The 21,893-nt window shown below is 35.0% G+C and overlaps 1 protein-coding gene across 4 annotated transcripts in view; it reads right to left on the bottom strand.

Moving 5' to 3' along the window:
- PDS5B (PDS5 cohesin associated factor B) overlaps positions 1 to 21,893 on the bottom strand; it is a 99,895-nt gene that overhangs the window by 59,834 nt on the left and 18,168 nt on the right. For all 4 annotated transcript variants that reach the window (XM_050973074.1, XM_050973085.1, XM_050973083.1 and 1 more), the window contains 7 exons: positions 19,942 to 20,067; positions 16,411 to 16,614; positions 11,800 to 11,886; positions 11,604 to 11,701; positions 10,416 to 10,542; positions 3,680 to 3,760; positions 1,785 to 1,925 (listed from right to left, as the gene is read on the bottom strand). In XM_050973074.1, coding sequence (XP_050829031.1) covers positions 1,785 to 1,925; positions 3,680 to 3,760; positions 10,416 to 10,542; positions 11,604 to 11,701; positions 11,800 to 11,886; positions 16,411 to 16,614; positions 19,942 to 20,049 — 846 coding nt within the window. In that variant the 5' untranslated portion in view covers positions 20,050 to 20,067. The remainder of the gene's footprint in view (positions 1 to 1,784; positions 1,926 to 3,679; positions 3,761 to 10,415; positions 10,543 to 11,603; positions 11,702 to 11,799; positions 11,887 to 16,410; positions 16,615 to 19,941; positions 20,068 to 21,893) is intronic.

The following is a 21,893-nucleotide window of genomic DNA, read 5'->3' as shown; positions in this document are numbered from 1 at the left end:
TGCTTTTTTTCTTCTTTAAAAGATAATCATTTGACAGCCAATGGGAAAAAATAGGCATATATTATTTTTTCTTATAACCTAAAGTATCAAAATACACACATGGAGGAACAAATTATTACAGTGCTTTTGAAATAGCTACAAACTATATTAAGTTCAAGTAGACAACAATGAATAAAAGTGGTAAGAATGTAGCTATCAAAACCTACGTATCTCTTGGAAACATTGTTAAAGTTGATCTTGTAGACATCAAACATAAACCACTTGCCCTTTAAAGGTTCAGACCACAATGAGAAAATTACACTAAGGAGACAGAAAGCAAAAAAATACATGTACATCATTTGAAAAGAGCACACTAAACAAAGAACATAAACGCAAACATGAAAAAAATGTGTTATAAATTAAGAAGTACAAAGAAAACATGGAAATGCTTAGGGCTGAAATCAGCTCGCTGAAGAAAGAGACCAAAATTTTTTCCGGCCTGGGTAAAGAGGAAACAAAACAAAATAAACAAACAAAAAGTTGACATTGGCTACTAGACTGATTCCAATAAAATAAGATTCAAAAATTACATCAGTACTGAAAATCATGAAACGTGAGTCACTGAAGGAGCTGGATGACAATTGAAGAACCTGCAGATTTTAGCGGACTTACAGATGGGAAAAGAACTGCAATTACATACTATTATGGCAGCAGGTAAGATCAAATATCCTGAATAACACCTTCAGCTGCAGAAGTACTATTTTTATTGAAGTGAGAGTGATAATTGTTTGCCATCTGTAGGAACAAGAATTAAAGGCTGAAAAAGGTCTACTTTGAAGACACAGCTAGCAGTAAATTGAACCCTACTTCTCTTGGAAATGTGAACAGCATGACAAAAGCATTGGAAAAACCCCTCATCCAGCAAGTGTAGCATGCCTGCCTAGCAACATTAGGGAAAAGTAATTGGCATGAACAAGCCACTGGGATAACATATATTACCATAACAAGAGGCCAAAGGTGGTACAAACCTAAAATCTGTCCTCTGCAATAAAAATACATTCAAACATTACAAGAGGTCCATTGCACATCAGCCCCTCAAGCTTAGTAACAGACCACATACAAACAGAGTAATACTAATCTAATCACAGTCCTCACAGAAACCCTGGGGAATGACACATAGAATAAAAGTAGTGCAAAATAAAGGGAGAACCAACTCATGTGTTATATTACATTTGTCCAAATGATGGAGACACTTTGAAAAGGAAGTCAGAAAGAAAAATACCCATTAAAATAGAGAGCTAGCACCAGCTATTCTCCAGACATATGAAACAAGTCTAAAAAATCATAAGACATTGCAGCAATTGCTACAAGACATACTGATGTATTCCAGTTGTCTACTTTCATCTGTCACAGAACTATAATTTAAACAAAATTATTAGTATATATATTCAAAATATGAGGTCTTTCACAATAATAATAAGTAAACCCAGAAATAAAACAGGTCAAGCCCTCAAGTCATCAAAAAAAATGGAGTTATTGCTTGAAATATACAAGCCCAAACCATCTACCAACCAAATCCCAAATATATATACACACGCACTGTGAGTTACACTTGAACTTAAATTACATTTTTTAGGAGTTGTATGGGGTTTTCTCTAAAAAATGCAGAGAAGGTAATTTTTACATATAGTTATTAGTTCTATTTGCCAAATAATTTGAAGAACTTGTCAGTTAAGGAAAAAACCAAAAAAATAATCGTCAAAGCATACATGTTTCAAATATACAGAAAGGGCAGAAGTGTTTACCTTAAGTTTGAATTCGAGCTGTGGTAGTACAGAAAGCAAGAGGTGACTGTCAATATTGTATAACTCCAAAATCAAATCAAATACATGCTCTGACAGGTCACTAATTGATGTTTTACCAAGCATGAGGACTTGATTGAAGAACTGGGAAACAAAACAGATTACACATTAAGAATGAGAGTATACATGCACTCTTCTAAATCCTAAACTAAATACTAAAACATTAAGTCACTTTTGATCTTACAACATTAATTTCACTTCTAAAAGAAAAAGGATGGAAGGTAGCACACACAGATGAGAATTCCATAGCAGAAATCTTGAAATATCATTGTCTCCTATCAAGTGTTATACATAAAGGAAAACACATTAAACACAATGTTTGCAGGCCTAAAAATAATTTAGGAAACACAACTTTAAGGGAATTTCAGTGCATCATATCTTTTTATAGTGAGACTATATTCAGAGTTATTCCACTATTGAAAATCATCATTTCAAAAGTATTCTAACATTTAAAGCAAGGCTGAAACAACTGACTAATTACTACACTGCACTGCAGACAGGTTAAGGAGTTGAAAGTAAAAGCATAGGAGTTGATAACTGATTGTTCCAGGATTTGTATTTACAAGCAGCAAAATGCAACTGTAAAGCAAACATTCCTCCTTGGTAATCTTGACATATTTGAGAGAAACTTCATACTTCCCAGTAAAGAAAATATTTCCACACTATTTTCAACTACATCGTCTCTGATGGGTAGGAGGCAACTAAAGAGGAATATACATATTATAGTGCATTTTACTGTAAGTTAAAGACTGTCTTGAAGAAATGTTTTGTTTTTCAGGATACAGAGTTGCCTGAATGTATATAATCCTGATTAGGAAACTAAGTGATACTGTGTTTTTAATGTATCACAAGAAAAAAATTTTTCAAAACCGCAAAATACTTCTCGTGTGAGAAACAAAGACTCTACGTACGTTCTTCCTATGAAGGAAGATTCTCATTGTACGGACTTCCTGAAAGCTCAGAAAACTGCACCCAGTTTGCAGTCTAACCTTACAGATGAACAAAACCATGCACCAACACCTTTCCAAACAGTAGGTTTGAAGGAAGAGTTTTTATTGAGGATTTTTTTTAAATCTTAGGAAGCACCCACTTTCTAAATGTTACAAGTCTTAAAGTAACAGAAAGCATTTAAGGTACTCCCGTGTTTTCAAGCTCCTGAGGTTTTGGATAGATGCAGTACCTGCTAAATCCTCAACTGCTTAAAAAAAGAAGAGAGTTATTCTTTTTCCTATTGTGCAGCTCAAGTTAGAGCATACTCCTCTCTGATCTTTACTTCCCCTCATCCATCTTCTATTACAGTGTCCATGATGTCTACATTCAACTCTGCTACAATCCTCAATTCACTCAGTTTTCTTCTTTACTATCTATTCTTAGACTGCTTCCTCTTCTACTGCTGTGATAACAGCACTAAAATTCTGCTCCATCTTCAATTCTCTTGACTCTAAATTGTCTTATCTCCTTACTAAAAGACAAATTTTGCTTACAATGGGCTTATGTATTTTTATCAGAACAATATATATAAATACACTTGGTATTCCAGTCACTCTAAGGATTGAATTACAAGGTCTTCCAAGACAGTAGGAAGTAAATTATCCATTGCATTTCCAAAATCTCAAGTATTAAGTACTTAATAGTTTCTATATGGTAAAGAATTAGACTCAAAAGGACAGGCTATGCAGTGCTTCATTGATACAATCAATCATTCTCTCAAAGAAAAATGACAACCTGTGAAAAGTTCTTGTTCAGCCCTTTTCCTTTTTTCATGCAATTCACTTTTTATAACACTGTTCAGTTGCAGAAAGTATTGATTTCTATGTTTGTTTGCAGTCCTCACTTACATTAGTAATGTATGGTTCAATTGCTTGCGCCGTCCTCTTTAGTAAAGCCTTTGCCAAATCATAGGCTTGCTTGTTTAAATTCTGGGGGAAAAAACAAACAAAAAAAAACCCAGAAGAGTTATAAGCACATGCATTTCTCTAAAACCAATCCAAATAATTTAAAGCCATCATGTACTGGTAAATGCATTAAAGAAAAAGCCTATTCTTTTCATATTTTCAGTAATAAAAATAATATCATAAAAGCAAAGCTATTTCAAACCAAGATGTGTAGTGTTCACTGATATTATTGAGAAAAATAAAAAAAACTCCAGGCAGATAAGGACTTACTTTTCAGTTGCACATCTAAAACTCATGCTCAATTAACTCAGTGCCTGCATTTTACTGCTCCTCCTTATCAATTTCCCCAAAAACCAATAAAGTGATACAAAGCAACAAAAAGGCATTTGGAGTCACCACAGAAGTGAGACTCTGGACGGGAGCACAGAAAATGCAATTCTGCCCTTGCATCAAGCAGTCACCTGTGAATCACCACCACAGCCTCTCCATCACACCATGCAAAGATACTCAGTCTGTTGCCTGAGACAGCAAAGAAAAAAAAAAACCCTAGAATTTCAGTTTATGGGAAAATAAAAACTAAACTAATACAAAAAATTTAAAAAACATAACCCCTCTTCACCACTCTTATCCTTCCATTTGTCTAAATGGGTTATTGCTCTATCATTGTTTTCTCCCTTTCCCTGCACACATTCACCACGCTCCAGTTGTTACATCCTTTCTCCAATTTCTATATCACAATTTTTTTTCAAAAAATTTTCAGGAGAAAATACAACTCAGCCCTTGCGACACCCACAGCAGTTGATTAACATACAGGAGAATGAAGAAAAAAGTCTTCAATACACAACAATATGTAGTATTTTAATAGCTAAAAAAACTCTACAAAGATATAGTTTCTACAATTTTTATTAGTCTTTGCAATTAAAAAAACCCCAGTATATTCAGTTTATAATTCAACAGTAAAAAAGGGGCAGTTTGTGTTTGCTTTTTTAAGATATTTCTCATCATAAAAGGAAGAAAACTTCTTGTAGCACAATGAATAGCAAACACAAGGTGTCATGCAACAACCCAGGGTATTTCTTTACTTGGATATGCTGAATGAAAGAGAGGATTTCCAAAGATATGTAGAATACTGTCTGAAATTTAAAAAACCCTATAGAACTATAGGCTCCTAAACAGCAGTGGGAACAGATTAACATTTTCTGGTAATATAAAACAAAACCATCTTTGACTTATCTACTGATAGAATTAAGTCAGGTGGACTTGAAACACTACAAAGACTCATGCCTGAAGTGTCTGTTTTACTAAAAGCCAATAGAGAAGGTAACGAAAAATTCCAATTCTGGAAAAATACTTTAATATATAAAATACCTTCATCTTATTACAAAACTGTACAATTATTCCATGTCCCAGAAAAGAGAAAACACTGCATGCTGGATTGTTCTTTATGGTCACAATAAAAATTTTTTTAAAATAGGTATTTCCACTGAAATAATTCATTTTCTGTTATTCAAAATTGTTATGGTTCAGGAAAGAAAAGGCTCAAATGACTATAACAAGCAATGTATGCCACTTGTAATTCTTGCTCTGTTCCTTCTTGGCTTCACAGTTCACCCCCAACAACACAAAGAAAACCACTTTCACCTGGAGAAGAGGGAACTCTGGATCATGAATGAGCAAGATCTGGTTTAGTATAAAACAAGTCTAAACAGCAGTCTAGCACAGGAGAGTTTCAACAGGCAGAACTGTTCTGATTCACATTAATGACAGTTTCAGCTTGTATCTTTTGCACAGCAGTTCACTTCAAAGCTTAATGCTTCCCAAGATAAATGCCAGTAGTGGCTATTTGCATCCCTGAATAAGAAGGAATGTAATGCAAATATCTATCTAAAAAGAGCTCTAAAGAGGAAAAATAGTCCAGAGTACAAGCAGCTAAGGAAAGTTAGGTATTTTTTCATGCCTCCTGTACTTGATTTAATAGTGCCAATAGTCATGACCCTCAAATGTCCAGAGGCCCCACTTTCTGAAAATAACAGTATCAAAGAAGTCTTAAAAGCACACAAGTTTTCTCCTCATTTTCCAGTTTCAGGAAAATATCAGAAACAAGCAAAAGTGGCACTGCTTAGGTGAAATGAAAGCAAGAGCAGACCAGCCTTTACAAAGTAGGTTCAAAGATCTTTTACAGAACCAAACCTTTTGACTAATTCAACAGTCACAAAAATATCCTAAACTTCCTTCCCCTGAAGGAGAAATTTTAAAAGGATAACATGTAATTTGACAATTTTTTTCTCTGTTCTTAGATAAGCTCTTCTACCATTATTACCTGTACAATCTTTCCATATGTTTGTAAAGAAAATTGATGTGTATTTCAAGATCTTTTAATGATTTAAGAAAGCCCTCATCATGGGGACAATTATCTTAATCAGGATGCATTTAGGAGCACCCAGTAGGCCTAAGGTTTTTAGAGTCCTGAACAGGCTAGGAAAAAAGCCATCACTTGGCAACATTGTTTAAAATAATCATTAGCAATTAGTACAACTTGAAGGAAAAAAAACAAAATATTGATTAATAAGCAGAAACAAAAGAACCATCCCTGAGAAGGCAGAACACAAATCTTCTGCAAGAAAACTGAGGTTACACTTAACATCTGAACCAGACTTCTTCCCCCAGAACTTGCAGTTTTGTTTCAGAAAAGAATGTTAAGAAACAGTTAACAGAACATTCACAGTTTTTAAAGCTTTGGGAGACCTCCAGCAATAATATCTAAATAGAGGCTATCTTGGTCAACCACAAGTTCTCTCCTTTGTCTCAATTTCTACCATGATTTTTAGGGATTTCTTGCTGGCATTTCAAGGTTTTTATACTTGGGAAAACATTACAGTTTCGTCAACTCATTTTTCATACCTGCTTTTCTCTAGAATGACAAATGTCTATTTTTTGACAGAAGAAGCTGTGGCAACTTCTCTGACTGTATGGTACACACATTTTTGTTCTTATACCGACAATATTCTCCAGCAGAGTATGCCACAGAGCCAAAATTATTTGTTCTTGCACAAGGGGGTCAGAAGTGATAGAAATTCATACAAACTTGACTTTTTCTAAATTACTTTTTTTCCAGTTACCTCTCAATGACCAATTTAACACAGATCAAAAAATATGAGAGTGAAATAATTTTTACCCACTCCTTAAAAGGAAAAAAAGGTAAGTGCCCTATCTTTTATTTACAGGAGATGACTAAGCTAGCATCAATCCAGCCTTTATCTTGTAGTTTTGGGAGGAAAATCAAATGTTAAGTCTGTATCTAGTGTAAATATTCCTGAAAAGCATATTTTTCACATATTATTTACTTGGAATTTGAAAAGCATCTTCAGTTTTATTGTTATTATCAATGGCACAGCAGCTGAATTAGTATCCAAGAGTGCCTGATAAAACAGTTTCAAGAGATTCTCTTGTTCTCCTCAGGAAGGTAAACAGATTAAGGACAGCTGACAAAGAAAAAGCTCAGCTGAGGTGTGTTGCCAAGATAGATAACACTAAATATTAAGCAAATTCCTAGTAGAGACAGTTAAGAATTTATTTGTCAATATCACTTTTTCTAAAACATGGGCATGTAAAGCACGTGGGATGTGCACTGTGGGATTCCCTGTAGCAGTCCTGAGGCTGAAAACGGAACACTGGCAAAGACCCAAGGAAATCAAGTATAACTTCTAACACACTGCACAAACACAAAATTGTTTTCAGGTCTGCCATTAAAGCATTGTAATACAAAAAGATCATTAAAGGGGAAAGGAAAACTATTAATTTTTCTTGCTTTTTCATACTATCTCTTCTCTTGCTTCTAGGTCTTATTTGGGTTTAGGTCACTTAAATTAATTCCCTCCTAATATAATCCTATCAAAAGAATTTCAGTTGAGTTGATAGAAAAGAACTTAAAAAAGGAAAAAAATAATTCAGTATCAAAATTAGGAGTTAAGAACATGGTCAGTCAAGTTAAGCTTGACATTTTATTGGTCTTTCTGACAGCTGTACTAGTCAAGAAAGCCTGTGCACACTCCAGTGTGCCTCTTGTCTGATATTGGTATCAGCTGCTTTCATTCAGGTTTACAGGTGGCTTTTATCCTGACCAAGTGAGATGGATGACAATCTCAAGGGAGATAGAGTAGTTTAGAGTTGTCACTACTTCAGTGACTCCTAATTATGGTATTCAGACATTTGACAATACATCATGTGCCCAGTATATGCTCTTTATGCACGAGTTTTTGCAACCATCCTGTGAGAACCATTGCTTTTTACATTTCCCACTCAGGACTATGGACCATATCTATTTTTCATCTTTGGAAAAATACTTAAGGGGCGACAGTATTGAATTAACCTTTTGTAAACTGCTCAACTAATTGCTATATCTCTTTAAAATACTAATGTAATTTTTTCCTAAAGCTGTCTAATGTTGAATTTCAGCCACTGCATGAACATTCTGCTCCCAACAAATACTTAGAGACCACAGGTTAGATAAATTATACAGACTGAGATTTGAGGAGCTCAGTCTTGTTTTACCAATACAACTCTTTTCTACAATGCAGCTATTCAGTTCAAAAGGCCACTATAGATTCCCTCTCATACACAACCTTCCTTTTGGGCATATTAAAAATACACCAATTGCCTGTGTCACTTTCTATAGATATAATTGTCTTCAACAATCTCTCAATCTGATCATTTTCAAACTGAGCTAGTAGCAGATCTTTGTTCCTTCCACTCCATCAAATATATTTTTTGGTCACTAAGAAAATCTGGGGATTGCCTACAGACCATTACACCAATGCCTGCCTTAATGCCATTTCTGGTGACCAGTCTGATAACTCAATTTCCCTTTTCCACAGCCCACACAGCTGAACAGTGAGGTCAGCCAAGACACAGCTCTTTTTTTATGGTGGACCTTATCCCTATCTCCTTCTAGTTTTGTGCTCAATTGAAGGGTGGAAAAATTCTCAACTCTGAATTTATTACACTTTTCCAACTTGACATCAGTAGCCACAGAAAGTAGTAGAGGACCCAAATTTTAAATAATTTTAAATAAAAATTCACCATGTGAAGACTTTGAGATGCAACAGAAAAACATTAGAAGTTCCTCTCCATTAGAATGGAAAAAAAAAAAAAAAAAAAGGTAAACATACTCAGAATACAATCTGACATTATATATCTATTTGTTAGAAAGCAGGCAATAAATGAGCATCCTATCCACAGAGAGACTTTGATTAAAAGAAAAGCAGCAGAAAATGCAAACCCCCAAACATATTTCCCTTATTAAAATCTTCAGTCAGTAATTTTAAATCCACTATAAAACAGAAGTCTTTTAGTGCTACAGACATCCTAACAGGATACAAATTCTTCAACTCAAAGCCAGTTTATTAAACATGAAACATAAAAATAGTACAGTCAAATCAATTTGAGCACAGATGACACAATGAAACAATAGATTCTTACTAACTGAGAACACAAACTGAAGTATTTTGCATATTTTTGGTTTGTTTTTTTTTTTTGTATTCCAAAGCTTTACTTCATAAATCTGAACTTTAGCCACACAAATTTCAGTCTAGTTTGGCACACAAGCATTAGACTCCTTGAAGGACACATTTCCAGTGTGGAAGCTAAAACATTCCCAGTGGTGAAAAAAAATTTACTGACCTACACTAAGCATTTAGTTTTTCACTGTCAATAGAAAATAATTTATATCCTACTTATTTACTGAAATTAATGGCTAGTGGTAAGGGCACACTAGCATGCACTCCAAAGCATATCTCTGTTAATAACCACTTAACCTTACTTTTTAGAAACTACAGCAGTTAGCACCTTCCTGAACATATTTTAAGAAAAAAAAAAAGCTATGAGAAGTGTCCGAAACACAGCTAAAGATACATTTTCTAGATAATTCCCCACAGTCTTTTTTTTGTCATGCACAACTTAAAGTGAGTAGCCCATGAGATTTCAGTAGGACACAGTTAAATTCCTGAACTAAGGAGTCAGAGTTCCATGCTTTTTAATCATTTAAGATCACAACATGTACACAGTTCTGAAGTTTTTCCTTAAGTTCATTTATAGGAGACTTTTTTTTTTTTTAAACATGACATGATTCATTAAGTTAAGATAGCCATTCCTTGGGCTATTCCTGAACCATCATTTCTGCACACAGGTTTGATTCTATGGCTTCATCAGAAACATAAAAATAACACCAAGCCAACATTTCTGAAATACAACAGAGCCAATTACAAATTAGCAGTTGTAACAACTTTTTCCCTCCCACTCAGGGCAGCATCTTAGTTTCAACTGTTGATGCAGCATTACATGAATTAATAAAAACTTTCCAAAGGATGTATGTAACTTCTCTATTCCATTCTACTGGCATTGATGGCACCAAAAAAACCTGTTTAAATTCATATGACATTCAACCATTTAGATTACTGTGACCACTGATACTTCGCTTATGGAAAGTACATCAGAGCAATGAAAGTTCACTGAATTTTCTATTAAAATTACTTGCTTGCTAAAAAAAAATCCAGATAACACAAAGACATTTGCTACAGCCATTCTCTAAATTAGATCCGCATATCTGAACACATACATCCAATAAATTATGATTACAAAAAAACCAACAGAACAAAACAAAACATAAGCCACTAAGTCTTACCTTATGTGCTGGCACTAGATTAACTAACACTGTATCCAAAAGTTCCTGTGACACAGTATCTCCCTCACAAATGATAGAGCTCATTAGATCAACCATGTGCATGTGTACTTTTTGGTTATGACCGTTGCTGAAATTAAAAACAAGAATTCTTAGTGTAATATCTATATAAAGTACAACTTCTGTTCAGAGTACTCCCTGTGGTGATGGCAAACAAGGAATAAAATCAGCAAACCACAAGTTTTCTTAGAAATCAAAATACTTTGATTCCTTGATTGCATATACCATCATTCGTAAATTTCATGCTCTCCTCATTCAGTACTGCAGTAAGACTCTATCTGTCCCTACCATGAAAAGACAGTGTATTAGAGCATCCCTCTGCTCTGCCTAGCACTGGGGAGACTTCCTTTGGAGTGCTGTGTCCAGTTCTGGGCTTCCCAGCACTAAAAGGACACACACATCGTGGACTCAAGTCCAGCCAAGGTTCATAAAGATGATTAAGGGCCTGGAGCTGCTCTCATGGAAGGAAGGGCTGAGAAAGCTGACATCTACTTTTTAGCCTTGAGAAGAGAGTGCTCAGGAAAGAACTTAATGATAAGTTTAAATACCTGATGCTGGGAGCTGAGAAGACAAGGCACCACATGCTCACTGGTGTCCAGTTACAGAACAAGAGGCAGTGGGCACAGGGTGAAATACAAGACATACCATTCAGACATTTAGAAGGGTAATTGAGCACTAGAAGGTTTCCCAAACGTCTTTGGGAAACCTTCACAGCCTTTCCATCCTTGGAGATGCCCAAAACCTAACTGGCTACAGTTCTGGGCAATCTGCTCAAGCTGGTTTGAGCAAAGGGAAAAGACTAGACTATCTCTAGCAGTACCTTCCAGTGTCTGCTACTTTCTGACTCATGTTTTCACAGCAAAAACCCTCCAAATTCCTTAGAATTGCATTCTACACCATTCAGTTTCAAGAACAGAATAAAATAAATGCAGTTAATGACAACTAAAGTGAAGTTTCTTAGGAAAAAAAAGATGATATGCAATGTGTCTTTTTTCTGTTTTAATGAAACAACTGACAGTTCTGCTACCTTTAGTTAAACTAAATTACAAAACTCATTAATGCTAAAAGTTAGAACTCACTGACCTCAATCATGCAATAATATACAGTGAAATCTGGGGTGAAAATACTCACTTTATTACTGAAAACAGCGTTCTATACAGCTGTGTAAAAATCTCATTGCTGTCCTCTAATTCAAAGCATATGTTATAAGACTTGACCCAAGCAATGTTCTGTGTTGGAACAGGAAAAAATAAAAGGAGAAGTTAACACAAGATTAAATTGAAAGATTATGTTTAACAATTATTATTAAAGAAGTTATGAAGCTTACCTCAAGCAAATAAAAGTATCGATTAAACTGGGGGCTTTTTGTATCTTCTAAACCTTTAAGTTGCCTTGTTATGAACATAAATATATCCTGAAAAGAAATAAGTGCTAGTTATTCAATAAACTGCAATTAAACGTTCAATATAAAACAATTACCTTTTAAAATTAGTTGTATTATTTAGTCACTACAAAATATGCAGCAATGACAGACATTATTTCACTATTAAAAAGAAGATCATCTACAAAAACATCATGGAAAATGTCTAGGAGTAATTTAAAAATACTTCATATTTCTTTAAAGGGTTGAGAAAGTAACCTTTCCCTAAGGAAACAAATGTTTTTCATTTTAAAAAAAAAAGCACTCGACAAACACAGCTGCAACTGTCTGACTGCAGAAGTCAAGAGATTATTATTCAGCAGGACAATGAATTTCATATTTTTATATCATATTACAGTTTCAAAAGAAGTAGAAAATAGCAGTAGGGAACTACATCTTTCCTAAGAGATGCTATTATATGTTCACTCTGAATTGTTTGTGCATTTCTCTGTCATCAAGATACTGACACAGATAACATCTCTTGCAAAAACTAACAAACCAAGTTCCTTCTGCTTCCTCTATCAACTTTCACCACCAGAAGACTCCTTCAGAAAAAGTCTCACATAGTAAATTGAAGCAGGTTACAAGGAGCATATAGTCAATTTTGAACTAAATAGAAACATACAAGAATGTATCTTAATTTTTTTTTCACATTCAGATAATTAACAGCTGGAAATTCACAACTACAACTACATTAATCTAATACAACTACATTAAATCAAAATATTTAGAAATAAGTATCACCAGAAACACTCTTCACAGCCTCAACTATATCTGTGTTTCATCTGACAACCTAGGAGTAAATCAAATATATTCCAAAAGCTATAAAGTTACCATAATAAATAGAACAGAGCCTTACTGTTAATCCTGAAAATCTATCCTCTAAATAGTCTATAAGGTGTTTCTGTAACACTTTCAAAATGACCATGTCCTCTAAGTCCCCCAAGGAAAACACACAGACAAAAGACAAGAATATGGTTTCTTTTTTTCCAAAACCATAAACAGAAAATCCAGGCTGAGCACTTACTGTGGATCTAGGTAAAATCAAGAACTAGATTACATGTGACATCACCAAATCTTGGCAAAAAAGCACAGCAAGCACACTGTTCAGAGCTACAGCTACATTAATGTTCTAATTTCGTTTGAAACAGATTTTGAAGAGTTAAGGATGATCTGTAGGATCACTGGTTCACACTTCAGATCCCTTACAGAGCACACAATCTAGACTCTTTAGCTGAAATTAAACTAAAAGACACAAAGGACACACTAATGGCTTCCAACCACTCAGAAGAATTCAGTTCCCATAAGAAAGCCCATCTGAAGAATCCCTCCTTTAAAAATTAGTGCCTGAACACTAGTAGGCCATCAGTCCCCACCCAAGAATGCTGTCTTACGGAAAACAGGTACACTGGAAGGTTCTGTGAAGTATAGAACACATTCAAACTGAGTCTCAGGGAAGAATAAGAATCAACCGAAGAAGAAAGGAGGCATGTGACAGACTGACTAATACCAAACATAAAAACTACTTAATCTTAGAACCCATGCTCTGTGTTAATTATTTTGTGTTAAACTTTACTTGTAGAGGTAAATCTCAATCAGTTCATTTAAGCAAGTATCTCAGTTTTTATCCTACAGCTCAGTATGCAATACTTATCTACTGAACGTGATTCGAAGACCCTACTAACTTTCCAAAAGAAAGTTCTCATCATTGTGCTGTATATAACTGCAAACATTAATGAATAGGATACATTTACAATAAGTCCAACACCTGAATGCTTCAAATAACAGCATGGTTTGAAAAAGTACGCATTTACTCCTAAACTATTTTTTCCTATTCCTATTTAAAGAAAGCAACACAGACTAAATTCAGAAATACTCACTAATTTTTAATATCTCATGTACTATGACCAAACATTTTTCCCTTTTTTAAGCACACATAACATACGACTTGAACATATGCATTCATAAATTCAAAACATGGGCTAAAATAAACTTTGGCTGCAGCCAAAAAATGGCAATAATTTCACAACTGGACAATAGGTTTTCGTATGAGACTGCATAAAGCAAGTCTACATTAGGATCAAGACTTCAAAAACAAAAGTGCTCACACTTCAAATTTAGGGATTTTGTTTGTTTGTTTTGGGTTTTTGTTGTTGTTTTGGTTTTTGTTTTGTTTTACTTTGGGTTTTTTTTGTTTGGTTTGGGGTTTTTTGGTTTGTTTTGTGGATTGCTGTCATGATGCCAATTAACTACATAATGGCTTCAGTAATCATCAGTCATGGCTCTCACCAGAGAACACCTTCAGATAACTGAGGTTCTGCTACCCTTTTTAACATCTACATTTCAGCAGAGACAGGTAGACAGTCCTTCTGCTTATATCATTTTCAACTGGCACATATAAATGATTAGATTATCTTCCCACCAGAAAATTAGATTTGGGCTCTAAGCTTTACACAGACTGAGGAGGGCTCAAAGTTAGAAGTTTCAAGATCCCAGCAGAGCAAACATACTCCAGCTCTGTTTTTATTCTACTCATGGCATTTTCCATCCCTGTTATCAACCCTCTTTCAATGATCAGCAAGGAATGTAAGATTTACACTGATGATAAACATAAAAAAGGAAAAGCTGAGATTCTTATCCCTTTCCTCAGCATCTCACTTGCACAATATGTAAGTTACAAAGAGATCCACTGAATCTGAAGCAAGGGCAAAAACTTAAGATTTGAGTTTTTTCTGCTCAAAAAATTAAGTCTTTTCAGCACTCCCCTTTGCCATTTTTAACTTTGGTGTTAAACATACAAGAACAGACTCAGCTGCAGTATGGATTTTATATTAAATACTGCGTAAAAACAGTGCCAAGATATAACCCAAGAGGAAGCATTCTTCCTCTTACCTCTGTCATAAAGTGGAGGGAACTCTTCGACATTTCTATCAGAGCTTGTCCTGCAACCACAAAAGCTGAGTTCAGAAGAAACGGGTTTGCAAGAAACCTACCCCAGCAGCCCTAGGCAAGGGTCCCAAGGTTTGGCTTGTCTTTATTTCTCAAAATATGTTTAAAAAACTGCATCAAGAAACTGAATTCTGAAATCCACACAGATTACAGAACTCAATGCTGGCAGTGGGAGTCCCTCATCCATTCCAAGTTCTGTCCAAGTAGTGACTGTAGTACTCTGATACTTCAGATTAGATCAGTACTGTAACCCTTCCAATAGTGTACACTACGAAATGTGAAGCTTAGTAGCATTTGGTAGATCAAATACTCTAAGCAGGAACTTAGTTAGCCCAATTCAGAAAGAGAGAAATTAAAAGCTCTTAGCCTAACAAGCAAATGAAAACATCTACTAAAAACTGAACTAGAAATCAGGACACCTGAAAACCAGATTTAAATATAGCACAGTAGAGAAAGCTAATATTTATCTCCAGTTGAAGATGGTGCAATCAATAAGTACAGGAAATAGATGTTGTACCTGGGATTACACACTAATTCAGAATTAAGAAAACAGAACTAAGAAAACTCCCTAGATATCTCTCCAGTATATCTGTTAACAAAAGATGTACTACAGCAGTTGAAACTGCACAGTTTCCCTAATCAGGAAGCACTGCTGGCAAAACCATTAGATGAGAAATTGAGTGATTTCCTCTTAAGTGAAAATAGATAGACCATCCACCACAACCATCTTTTTATCCTACTGTGGAATAAACAAAAACCAAACCAAACTAAACAAAAAAGACCACACACATTTCTAAATGAAGGAGATGAAAAAGCAGGCATTTTTCAGTGTTACTTTCACCTGTTTTTGTAAATTTCCCCCAAAACTCAGTTCATTACTCTAGATTCTGACTGCACAAGGAAAACAGTTTGATTTTGAGAGCTGGGAACTAAGTTAGATTTCTACTTTGAAAAGTAAAAGAACTGACAAAATAATATTAAAATTAGTTCTTTCTGGAACAAATTAGTCAGATCTGTATTTCCTTTTCAAACCTGACATTTCTCTACCAACCATCTCCATCTAGTGGGATCAGCGATGTTTGTAATTACAGAATTTTCCAAGTCACATCAAATATCATTTAACTCTGTACAAAAGTACTTTATATTTGTTTCAATAGCACCTTTATAGCATCTATAAATATACAAGTACCTGCTACTTGGTAGTTTAACTGGAGATGCAGGGGTATTTTCCCAAGTAAAGGTATTAGCTATCTTGCAAGAGATTTTGATAAAAGCTATACATATAATCAATATTTCTTAAGTAAAGTAACCTGCAAATCCCAAAAACAGTTCAATAAAATAATTAATTTCAATACAAATCCAAAACTCTGCAAGTTATTGGAATATGTACTATATAGCCCTTTACGTCATGGACAACTGACTTGACCAATCCCATCCCAAAATCAAGTGAAAGCTTTGAACTGTTTAGGCTGAACCAGAAATAAAAGGAGGCAAAAAGCAGTCATGACCAATTATATTAATCACTGAGTGTAAAAACCTGCTGAGGACAAAGAGATTAATTTTATTTACCTTCAGTTTATCCGGTGAAGTGTATGGAGCTTCAGGGGCATAAATTCTGAAAATATCAGCAAGACAACATGCTACCAACAAACGTACATCCTTATCAGGATGTTTGAGGAAAAAATCTGAAGCAAGATGTAAAGCAAGATTTAGGTAGAGCTCCTTTTCTTCTTCAGAGTCCTGGTCCATATCCATGAAAGTTTTCACAACCATCTAAATAGACAGACACACACATCAGTACATAAGATAAAATACTTTGTGTAACAGAATCCTTACTAATAATTACTTTTCTGGTTTTCTGCAACTTCTGTCAGAAGAATTATTAGCTATGCAGTAGTACTTACTTAAGCACCAGTGTTTTCATTTTTCAGGGCACAGGAAATACCTGGCCAAGTCCTCTATCAACTGAACCAACACACAGTCTCAGTCTTAGTCTGAAAGCCTAATTGTAAACTTCCCAGATCTTTTTGAGTTTGACAATTGAAGAAGTGCAACAGCATTCACTGTTGCAGCTATTCACTTAGAAAATTAGGAAAATGGCAAAACTTTATTAAAAATATTTGTTTCTCTCTCAACTATTCAGTGACGATTTTTTCCTCATATTCTCTTTCAGTTTCAGGTTTTTGCCTATTTCTGCTCTGAGGAAAGAGCAGAAGCAGAGCCCACACTTTCAGCAAATGCATATATAAATCCAGGAAGCTCAGCAGCAAGGATGTTGTCCAACAAGACTAAAATGACCACTAGGATTATCAGGATCCAGTTACTGAAGTCATGGAAGAAAAAAGGAGCCTGGGACACCAAATATTTAACATGCTGGATAAAACAAAAGCAGGAAAAGCTATATTTAGTAACTGTTAGTTGGTGAGAATTCTTACATTTGAAAAACTTTGTGAAGGAGAGAAATTTATTGACAAAACAAAGTAATTCCTTATCTGACTCACAGAAGCAGAGTTATTTTAAAGAGTTCAGCTCTTGTAAAATTAACAAAATTATACTACAGCCTTAATTACACAATCCTGACAATTAAAGCTAAAGCTCCCATCTATTTCTTCAGTGCAAGAAGAGATATATTCAAAGAATTATAACACAAAGTCCCAGAATCCTATAACACTGCAAAATACTTTGCTGTTGTTTGTTGTTTGGTTGGGCTGTTTTTCCCCTCCAAAAAATTTACTATAACTGGTCAGGGAGCAACAAGCCCAACTCAAAATATTCCAAACTTCTGCGTAATTAGGATCATAGAAGCTGTGAAGTTTTCAAACATACGAGAATTCTTTACAAAAAGGCACAGAAGATCAGCAGCTTACGCAGACACAACTTCATTGCAAGAAAAATAAAGTCCTCCCCAGTCAGGCACAAGATGAACCACCTGAAGTGAACTGGTGCCCTTACACACTAATTAATTTACAAGTCAGAACTGTTTTCATTTCCATGAAAAGTAGTCTTTTCATACTTCTTGCAACAACCATGGGTTTTTTCTACTCTGGAAATGAACCTTTCATGTTTTCTCCCTGATAACATGAACATCTGTACAAGTCAGGACAACAAAGATCAGTCATCCTGTCTGCAGAGCAATCCATCACAGTGTTTAAGGAAAAACAAAGGAAAACAAGCTAGTTCTCCTAGCATGGTTTTCTGGGTTCCTGCAAAGCGGTAAGTTAGAGGACTCCAGAGCCTGAAATCACACCCAGACCACCACAATTTATACTCCTGAAGCTTCATCTTCCAGATGTGGCACATATTTCTTAACCCATTCAATTTTTACTACATCATTCCACAGAAACAAGCTTTGGAATTAACTTGTATGAAACTGACAGAAAAGTGTGTTATTAGACTGCTGGTCTAAAATTAATATTTCATTAGATGATGACTTGGTTCTTGTGTATTAAAAGAAACTGTGGAAAAATGCTTTTCTCACACTATTCATCATCTCCAAGAGTTTATCACCTTCTTTCTCTCTTCAGTGCTAGTTCACAACTGTCACCATTTAGTTTCTATCTCCTTTCCAAATCTATTATAAACTTCAAGAGGGCATCAATTCAAAATGCATCAAATGTCCAATGTAAGTTATGCTAATACAGAAATTCACTCTGCATAATTTCCATTCTATTCTCAGATTTCTCAATAATTTGCATTTATATTAATATATCATTATCAACAAACAGCAGAATGTCTGCTTTAGCACAGAAAAGTGCTTTTCCCCTAATAATTGCATGAATTTGGCAGTCAGAGAAATCAAGAGGCTAATAGTTCACTTATTTATCAACTACTGTTCTTTAGCACCTGCAACTGTGTTTATACTGAAGGTCTCTACATTTGTGGTGTAGCATGGATCATCCAACCTCTTATAAAAGAAATACTTCAGTTTTTTTCCTGCCTGAGCACCAATGAATTCACAGCCAAAATAAACAACCAACAAGAAACACAAGACATCTTACAAGGTCCTCTTATTCTGCGAGACAGATCAAGATGACAGAAGGGACTAGACATTCAAGGCCAGAAATGAAATTAAGCTACAGGAGAAAAAGGAATAGTAAGAACTGTGGTGCTGCATTTCCACAAGCTGAGCTAACAAAGAATTCCTTCTCTTAGGAATCATTCATATGTAAAATTATAAATTTTGTCTTTTATTCAGTATCATAGAATGCAATATACTCACTGAAGTCCACCAATCAAAATCCCAAAGCCTAGACATGTTACTGGGGGGAAGACAAGAAGCAACCCTCCTGTTTTGGGATTTTATTGGTTTTTGTTCATTTACCCATAGTTCCAACTGACTTAAAACTACTCCTTCAGAAAACTCCAGATTAAGCTCTTTCATCTGTTAGAATACTTAAGGTTGCCATCCCACATCTGCTCCCCACTGCTTCACAGGGCAAGCACAAGCTGCAGGCACTCCTTCTGCACAATACAGGCCTGCCTTTTTGTGAGAGTACACAGGTAGATACAGAACTGTAGTAACAAAATTAGCCTCCAAATCTGTCCAACTTTCCTGTATGCTTAGGCCAAATAAAATGGTCAAGAAATTCAAGACAGAAATACATCAAAGACTCTAAGTATAGTCAAAGTATATATTTAAGTATAACAAAAATTACCTTCATCATGATACAGGCTAAAACAATGAGAATAATAGTTATTATAAACAAATCAAAGAGCATGAAGACATAAAAAAGAATGTATTGAGAGGTATCCAAATTATTTTGGAAATTATTACTCTCTTTTAGAGAGGAAAATACTGGAAAACAATGAAAGTACTGGCTTAGCATAGTAGCCAAAATAAAATTTAAGTAGCATTTTAAATTAAGGCAGCTCATTTCTATTTGTGATTTTTAAATGCATTTAAACCTTTTTTGAATAAACCATTTCAAGAAAGTGGTAGAACAGAAGGCACAAGAGCAAACAATTTTCTCCTTCTATGCATAGAAAAGGTAAAGCCCAAAGAGGGAAAAAAACCCTTCCAGATATAAAATATAGCAATAGGATTACTGAACATCTTTTACAAGAAACTGTAATCTGCAAGCAATTAGTTGCTTTACTAACCTTTAGCCTTCTCACCATCTCTTCTTTAGATATTTTATCAGAGATTTCTTTGACTCCTGGAGGATATGTGATTTTTCCATCATTGGCTCTCGTCTTTGAATGAGCCATGATTTCACGGTTTTAAAACTGTGGAAAGAAATTAACAAGACAAAGCTGTTTAACTAGTTCATGCTTAACCATATCTGTCCCATTTGAGAAACAAAATCCAATATAGGATTATATATAGGAATATACCAACAAATCCATACAAACACACAAAAAGACAAAATACTTTCACTGGTTTAAGTAATCCATACTGTGGGCGACGGCAACAGTTTTGATATCCAGGTAGATTGTCCTATGACACACCAAAGCTTTCAGAAGTACACATCAGAAAAAAGCTAAAACTCCTCATTTCAGAATGGCATTGATCTTCACACTAACGAGACACAACCAAGAATCTTACTGTACTGTATGATCTGATTCCACCTCTTGGTAATAATACATCCTAGCGAGCTTGGGTGTTCAGACATCTGAAGTGGACTTTTTGTTCATTTTTACTCTTTTGGAAAACACAATTTTCCAAAATGCCTAAACACCAGTGCTGTTAATTGTTACACACCACCAGTTCTAACTCCTCAATACTGCCAGGCAAGCAGCAAATGGAAAATGAAATTAGAGACAGAAACAGAGCAGACCAAATACAAGTCTTTCCTCTATGCCATTAAAGCCAAGTTTTCAAGTGAAAGACTGCAGATAAGCAATGGTATCTTCTTCCTAAACTCTAACTAGGAACAAAACTCAGTTACTTGGTTTCTCAGTCCCTTTAAACTGATGCAAATGAAAACTACCATGTAATCCACTCTAAGTTATGCAGAGTTTCATTGCTTTAGAGAAGGAAGCTGAACTGAAATCTTTACTTACATAAAAGCAATCAATACAAAAGGCGGTGAAAAAAAATCTAGATGGCATGTGTGGAAACAATCAGGATCTTAGAAAAAGACTGTACCAGGGCAGTTAAAAATGAAGAATGTAACAAGTGAAACAAATTTCTTTGTCGTTTTCTTGATATTTTTATTTATTTAGCTAAAAGTATGATTCACTTCTAGCAGTCATGACTGTTCTGAACTGTGAATCCCAAGTATCGGGATTTGTGTTCTTCAGTTCATATTTCATGAAAACAACCAAAGTTACAGATTTTGCTTCATCTTCACCAAATCTTTTACCAAACAAAAAGCTTGCATTGACTTTTAATTTTTTTTTTTTTTGCAATGAACACATACAGCACAACAAATTTTATTTTTGTAAATAGGGAAAACATGAATAGAACGAACATAATCAGATTTCATTCAACAGGCATGACATGCAATGTACTTCAACAGATAAACAAAAGTCAACTCAGTTTCTGTCATCTTCTCTGCACCTACATGCACCCAGCAGTGGAACAGTGCCATGTGCATGCAGTAGTAGTAAAAATTGACAATGTCAAAGCTGGGAGGAAACAAAGCTCATTGAAGTAACTTTTTCTAATACTAAAATATGATGCCACTTTTATCCCCGTTATATTTCTTAAACACACTGCCATGACAAGTCCATGTCAAGTCTAGGACTCCTCAAAAGCACACAGAAACTGTAATGAAGTTCATTCTTCTTGCCATATGACATAATGTTACACTCTACCTTTCATACGGGATGATGTTATATATTACACCTAAATTCATTTTAACAACTCATCACAGCAGAAGGGAGCCTTGCTCGCCTGAATATGAGAATGTGTAAAAGCATCAGATGCTTTGTTGGAACAATCAAACTCACCAACTCAAAAAACAAGCCTAATTGTTTTTGAAAAGCGTGTGACAAGCATCAAAGCTAACTCAAGGGAAAGAACAGGAACTAAGGGAATGGGGGAACTAAACTCCATTTTCCAGTGGTGGATAGCTGTCAGATCAGATCAAATGCAGTGGAAACTTGAT

This window comes from Serinus canaria, chromosome 1 (assembly GCF_022539315.1).
Source record: "Serinus canaria isolate serCan28SL12 chromosome 1, serCan2020, whole genome shotgun sequence".
Lineage (NCBI taxonomy): Eukaryota > Metazoa > Chordata > Aves > Passeriformes > Fringillidae > Serinus > Serinus canaria.
This window is presented reverse-complemented; position numbering and strand designations above follow the sequence as displayed.